Source organism: Fundulus heteroclitus, chromosome 1 (genome assembly GCF_011125445.2).
Source record: "Fundulus heteroclitus isolate FHET01 chromosome 1, MU-UCD_Fhet_4.1, whole genome shotgun sequence".
NCBI classification, from domain to species: Eukaryota; Metazoa; Chordata; class Actinopteri; order Cyprinodontiformes; family Fundulidae; genus Fundulus; species Fundulus heteroclitus.
Genome location: NC_046361.1, coordinates 40,420,886 through 40,427,921, shown reverse-complemented (window position 1 = coordinate 40,427,921; position 7,036 = coordinate 40,420,886). Strand labels below are relative to the sequence as shown.

At 41.1% G+C, this 7,036-nt stretch overlaps 1 protein-coding gene across 1 annotated transcript; it reads right to left on the bottom strand.

Annotated features, from left to right (window-relative positions):
- Positions 1-569: 569 nt before the first annotated feature.
- Positions 570-6,780, bottom strand: LOC118563475 (C-type mannose receptor 2-like). Its single transcript, XM_036138497.1, has 6 exons — positions 6,704-6,780; positions 5,584-5,780; positions 4,769-4,991; positions 4,269-4,598; positions 1,723-1,850; positions 570-1,017 (listed from the first exon to the last, which is right to left on the bottom strand). Exons 1-6 carry the CDS (start codon positions 6,735-6,737, stop codon positions 922-924), a joined length of 1,008 nt encoding a protein of 335 aa, XP_035994390.1. The 5' UTR covers positions 6,738-6,780; the 3' UTR covers positions 570-921.
- Between the last annotated feature and the right edge of the window lie 256 nt (positions 6,781-7,036).

Sequence of the window (7,036 nt, the reverse complement as noted above, 5' to 3'; positions counted from 1 at the left end):
AAGGTGACTATTTATTTTCAATGTAGGAGTGCAAAGTAATAACAACAGGCAGCAATCATCAGAGTTCTCCTGAAATATTATCTAAGATACAGCAAAAAACATCTACTGGTAACTAATACTCAGACAGAAGTGAAAGATCCAAAAGTGAACAAAATATTCAGCTCAATTCAACTTTATTTATATAGTGCCAACACGCAACATATCATCTCGAGGCAGTTTACAAAGTCAGTTTAATCAAATCATCCAGACAGATTAAAAAGTTTCCTCTCTAAGGAAACCCAGCAGGTTGCATCAAGTCTCTCCAAGCAGCATTCACTCCTCCTGAAAGAGCGTAGAGCCACAGTGGACAGTCGTCTGCATTGTTGATGGCTTTGCAGCAATCCAAACTACAAAAGCGCAAAAACTAAAACCAGGAGCTCAAAACACCACTGGAGTGTCTTGGCTACAAAACTAAGGTAAGACAACATTAGAAAACAGGAAGAACAACAAGGAACCAAACTCTGACAGCCCTGACTGAAGGCTGGAGCTCTCAGTCAACTGGCCTCCTCGTAGCTGCGTTCCCGGGGCGCTGCAGCCAATCACCTTTAGACAGGTAGCGTTGATCCCACCAGTAGAAGGAGGCAGCCAATCAGCAACTGGGGATGTAATAATAGGAGGAAACTTCCCACATAGAATGGCAATACAGAAAAAAGCAAGAGGAGGGAGGCGGTACAGGCTTTGGCCATAACAAGGATAAATGAGCAGAATCCCACAAAGATAAATGATTTCAGAGAGAAACGAATCAAATCTGAGCTCAGTACTTAAACAAGTAGACTTTACTGGGATGTCTGTATAAACCACAAAAAGAGCAAACAACCATCAAAAGTATAAATTAGAGGAAAATCTACTAAAGATGAAATCCTTCCAGGTGAAAGGTCATCCTCAGCCGTCCTTACGGAAGACCGTTCCATCTGATTGTCCCCTCCAGCTCAGTCTGATGTCTCCTTCCAGTTTGTCATCCTTCAGTTTCTGCTTAAACTGAGACACAGAAGGAAAAAGCTCTGAATGTCTGCATTAGAGTTCCTGGCAGAAGTTTTCACGCCATGAAAAGAGCTGCCCTCAAAGTCAGATGAGCAGAAGACTGAGCTGTAAGTGTGTTGGGAGGAGTCAAGGCGAGGCATTCTAACTGTGTACCAAATGCTAAGCATGGTGGTGGTAGTATTATGCTGTGGGACTGTTTGGCTACCAGTGGAAAGGCTCTTTGATCACAACCACACTGCTTTCATGATGGATATCAGGCCAACTTTAAGCTGGAATGGCTTTCTTGTAACTCCGACCACCATCTGGGATAAAATGTTTGGACTAGGCTTGAAATGTGGTCTGTGGCAGAAAACCAACCAGTTTAGATGGAGTCTACCAGCTCCACCAAGCAGAGGGGTCAGATATTCAGCCAGAACCGTACCAGAGGCCTGGTGATGGCGAAGTGCAGCTGTTCAGGGAAGATTGGTGAGACCATCAGACTGGAACTGGTCCTGGTCGCTCCAACATGGAGCTTTTCAGAGACAAACATTTTTTTGCAGCTTCTGTCTACATTCACAGACATTTGAAGATGCTTTCCAGTAAGACCTTTCTGTGCAAACTGGGTAATCGTTTTTTGTTGTTGTTTTTTTTTTTAGATCTGAACTTTATAAACCACAGGGAGGCAGTTAGAGGAATCTGGTAGAAACATAAATGGTATCGTACCCGCACCAGCAGGTCTTCCAGCACACCGACATCATTCAGATCCAGAGACAAGGGATTCTGCAGCTTCAGCTTCACTGCTAGCCTTGAAACTGGAACCTGAATGTTCTCCTGGATGTTCTCTGGTTTATCTGAGGAATAACAGAGAATAGTCATGATTTTGTGCTTTCAATAAAGAATCAGTCTGACCTCATTAACTTTACAACAAATGGAGATGGATTTATTTGCTGGTAATTGCGAGTGAGTTTCTATATCCTGGTTCTTGATGTGCATCTGTTGTCTCCTGGATGTTTTCTTCAACCTGGAGGAGTTCTTATGTGGTTGTCAGATGGTGTTACAGCTGCTGATTTTTCACCCAGTAGTGCCGACTGGGCTCTACTTTGATCATGCAAAGCTGACTGTAGCAGCACGTTCCTGGGATTGGCTGTAAGGACATTGGACCTGCCTCCAACATACTGAGCTCTTGTGTGGACCATTTCCAGAAGCCATGGACCAAACCAGACGTTCCTCAACCCTTTAAAAGACACTCTGAAAGCCACATTCAATGGAGCTGCATCTTAGCAGTTAACACTGTTTGCTCCCATGTGCTGGTTGAGCATTTTGTGAAACACTCTTGGTTTGAGAACTTTGTGAATAATTAGATATTAGTTTTGGTCAGGTTATTGTTTTGTGAACCTGAGAATGTTGAGTTTAGTTTTCTCCTTTTCTTGTAGAGTTTGTTTAGCTGAGAAGACGTTTTATGTAATTCCCATCTTTTGTGTTCATCTGGTTTAACAACGTGTTAGAAGTTGTCTCTTTTTGTTAAAAATCCTATTAATAAACCTTAATATGATTTTACCAACTAGACTCCTTAATTTTATGTTACCCCATTCTTCCAGCCAGCTGTAGGTGTAGCAGATGGGATAAAAATGTTTTTTTCTTCATTTGCTGCGCTTAAAGGAGCGTGTTCACAACCAGAAATTATATGGCACTGTGTGTGCCTCTGATTTATTAAGATCCAAATTCTCAGAAGTGCTAATCATCCTGGCCTCAACATATTTTCAGTCATATCACAATCACTAGTGGTGAGTTAAAACCTTACAGAGCCCCTGCAATGGTCGGCTCCTAAACTTTCTATAAAAGCAACATCATCCTGGATCGTCACGTCCATCACTTTCTGCAATTACTGGCACACCTGGTGAAGATTTTTAAAAAGCCTTAATTTAAATTCCTTTTGCATGGTAGTAGCACTATGTCACAATGAAAGATATTGAACAATACAAACTTTAATTAAATCAGATCTATTCATTTGGGGAAAATTAATATATTTCAGCAAGGCTGATGTGTTTTGAGGGGAAAAAGAGCTTGGGCTAAAAATCTTGTTAGCCTAAACCTGCTCATCTCTTCAGTCAGAATAATAATTTAAAAAGAAAAGAATAAGTTGTATTTGTCCCAGTCTCCAGGTGTTTGTTCTTGACTCGTTCTTTAAGTTCCTGGATTGTGCTTTCTTTGTTTTTTTTATCCTTTACTGTTGGTTTATTTTTTACTTTTGTTGATTTATTTTGTAAATTCTGTTCATTCTTTAATAACTTCTGTTTTCTACTCTGTAAAGTATTCTTCTGCTGTTTCCTCCCCTTCTGCCCGTGTAAAATATCCTCCTTCTTTCCTCTCTCCCTCTGTATATAAACTGCCTAGTTTTCTCCCCTCATCACTGGTTGCATCTGCTGCCTGATCCATGTCTGTGCGCTTCATGCCTCAGTGTTGCTTCCTCTCCTACCCGAACCTTCATGCTCATCTTCTTGTTCTGGACCTGTTTCATTTCTTTCCATTAAAATCCTTCAACCTAAACTTTTTTCTGCATTTGAGTCCTTTAAAAGTGAACCATGACACGATTAGTTAATCTTTCTACCACAAACAGGGGAGAGAATGGTTAGGTAGGTGAAACCATCTCTGGATCTCCCTCGCAGAGATCCCCAGCAAACAGTGGCATCTATGGGTCAACAGGTCTCCATGAGAACCATTACAAGTTATCTACATGAATAATGGTTGTTTGGGGGAAATGCAAGGAAGAAGCCTTTTCTGTCCTACATGGGTCTGATGTTAGCACCTCCTGGAAAGGATGGTGGAGGATCTGTGTAGGCCTGGGAAACTCTGCAGAGTGCATGCCATCATGGGCTGTTACTGGATCTTTCAATAGGATCATGATCCAAAACCAGTACAGAAATGGTTCAGTAGTCAGAAAATCAAGCTTCTTTCTTGATTATCCCATTCCCCAGATCTAAGTCCAGTAGAAAGCCTGAGCTAAAAAGAATCGACATCAGAAAGGAGAAACTGGACTCTGGATGGTCTGCAAACAGGAACGGCTCAAGATCTCCGTGTCTGTAAGCTCCAGAACTGTGAAGCCCGTCCTACAGTCCAAAGAGGGGCAATATTGATATTTTATACTAATAATTGCTTTTTTTAATGAAGGATTTAGCTTTTCCTCACTGGCTGATTGTAGCTGCCATCTCTTGACTTTGTCATTGAGAATAAAAATGGTCTGATGACAGAAATGAAAAATCAGGGCTCACCACCGTAGCAAAAGAACGGGAAGCTCCAGTCACAAGGAGTGTTATCCCATTTTCCATGATCTTTAATGTTTGCTACAGCACAGACATATCCGTCGTTGGGTACTGTTGTCTTCCACAAAGTAAACAAGGGTTTACTGCCATCCACCCAGGTCCAGGAGCTTTTGTGCAGACCGATCCAGGCGAACTGACCCGGTAGCATCTTCTGCTTTATCATCTCGTTCTCCGCCATGTTTCTGGCAGTGGCCAGGTCTGAGTGCTCCTTTCTGCAGTAGGCCTGAGCTTCAGGCCAGGGCTTAAAGATGTCACTGAGGAGGAATGTTACATTCTGTCCTGAAATGAGAACCCAGATAAAATCACTCTCGGATCTGTCTGTGGCAGAATGTGTGAATGTGATGCTGAAAGCAGACCTTTACAAGAATAAAGCCAAGATAACTGCAGGCAGAGAGGAAAAAGCGCAGAACGTTTAGAGCTAACTGTTCATGTTCGGAGACGATCCTCACCATTCACGTCAGCGCACACAAATCTTTCGTACTGTTCACAGGAATTGTCATCCCACAGTCCATCATCATACATCCTTACACAGTTTTCAGGCTTCTGGGAGTTGTCTGGTTGTCCTGATCTCCAGTTCCTGTACTCAAAGTCGCCGGCGTTCTGAAAGAAATTTGGATCAGACATCGACCACTCCCAGCTGTTCGCGTCACTAATCAGTCCGATCCAGGCCCGCTGCAAACAACACATCAGACCAGGGTGTTAAAAGACATCCTTCCTGTTCCACTGATAAACAGGAGGCAGACTTTATCCTGAACATAATGCGTAAAAATCTGGGCAAAGTATCTAATTTAAGTAGCATATGTGCCTTTAAATTTAGATTTATAAATGCATTCAGAAGTAGAATATGTAAATTAGCTGCTTACAGGTTCTGACTCTGATATTCTTAAAAACATAATATCAGTTCATAATATCAACTGTGGCAACACGATATTGCACAGTGTGAACCTGGATAACAGCAGAAATTTCACATTCAGCTGACACCAAGGTTTCCTGCACCGGTCCTTCTTCAGCATTCATCAGGAATCAGGATCTTTATTCATCACTGTTTAATGTCAAAGGTTGAGAAACACCAGTCATCATAAAGTCCAGTGATTGCTTTGAGTTTTAGAGTTTTAAGACGTAACTATGAATAAAATCTACTATTCTGAGGTGAAACAGCCACAGACAACCAAGGGCTTCATTATCATTATTATTATTAATATAATAAACTTGTACTCCATCACCATATTTAGAGCAGAGACCAGACTAAAGTAACTGAAGTTACATTTTCGTAACCGTCCTTCATGTTGACCATATCGTCCGGTTTAACCATGTCAATCAGGGTCGTCAAGTTCTCCTGGCTGCGTATCGTCACCAGGTCTGTGTGTTGTTCTCTGCAGTAAGTCTGAGCTTCAGTCCAGTTCTTCAGCTCGTTAACAAAATAAAACTGCCGTTCAGCCGGAGAGGAAGCAGCAAACAGCACTGCAACACAGACACATGAAGACACTGGTTAAATGAAGGCGACGTATCGCTGAGCTGAACGCTTCAAATGCATCTCTGCCTGATGGTCTGCTGGACAGTTCAGCTCATACGGGTTAAAATGTAACTGATAACAATCAACAGTTTATTCATATTAGACTGTTTCTGAAGCTTCCTTTGCAATCACATGAAGAAAGAAAAGCATTACATTTCTTAAGGTTTGTAAAATTAGAATAGAATTATATTTTATTTTCCCTCAGAGGGGAAATTCAGGCGTACCAGCAGTGAAGTAGCAGGCATGTGGAAGAATGCACATTCACACGAAAGTGAAATATAACAAAACCTAAAATACAAATGATAACCAGACAGAAAAGGTCAAATTTACAAGCAGAAATAATTCTGCACATATCTGGAAATAGCATACTCAGGTTCTAGGAAATCTAGAAAAGAGTAGGTTAACTAAAGAATGCTAAATCAGACTTGTTTGAGAAATGTTTGAGAACTAAGCTTCAACCAGGGGTATCTATCTGTGGTCTGGAGTGAAACATCTGCTAATTATTCTGATTTAAAAAGGGAAAAGGAAACTTTTAGGTGTGCTGAGCTTGAAGGCATTACAGAGCTGTTGATAAAACTGCCAGACCTGCTGTTTCCTCAGCTTCTATATCATTTACAAGCTGTATGCAAGGAAATTTCGTTCTGTACGCACTCTGTGCATAAAAATGACAAATAAAGTTGTCTAAGTCTAAGTCTTCTGCATCGTCACATTAACATGATCTATGAAAAGCTTCCCAGTGGCTCTGGTATCCTGATCGACCGATTTATTAATTTTAAAGAAAAGCTTCAAAATGTTTTTGATTAATCTTAATTAGCCCTAAAGAGGAAAACAACAACATGATGTAACAAAGTGTTTGAAGTCTAAAACTTGCCTGTTACAGCTGTGAAGAACTCAAAAACCTCCATCCTGGATCTTTCCCTCCAGCTCCTTCAGATGGTGACTGCAGAGCTGCAGCTGCTGAATTTATTTATCACAATGTGGTCACGCACATGCAAAAGAAAGATGCAAACTGTTTGCATCTTAGGCTTTACACATTCAGCCTGATACATGCTGAGAAATCTGATCAATTCAAAGTGGCTTCATTTACATGCTGCCTCTCAAATGACTCATTTGCATGAAGGTCTTTCACTGTCAGTGAAATGTGCATCAGCATCTTTAAATATTTTGCATAAAAATATCAAACCATGAAAAAAATGGACTGATT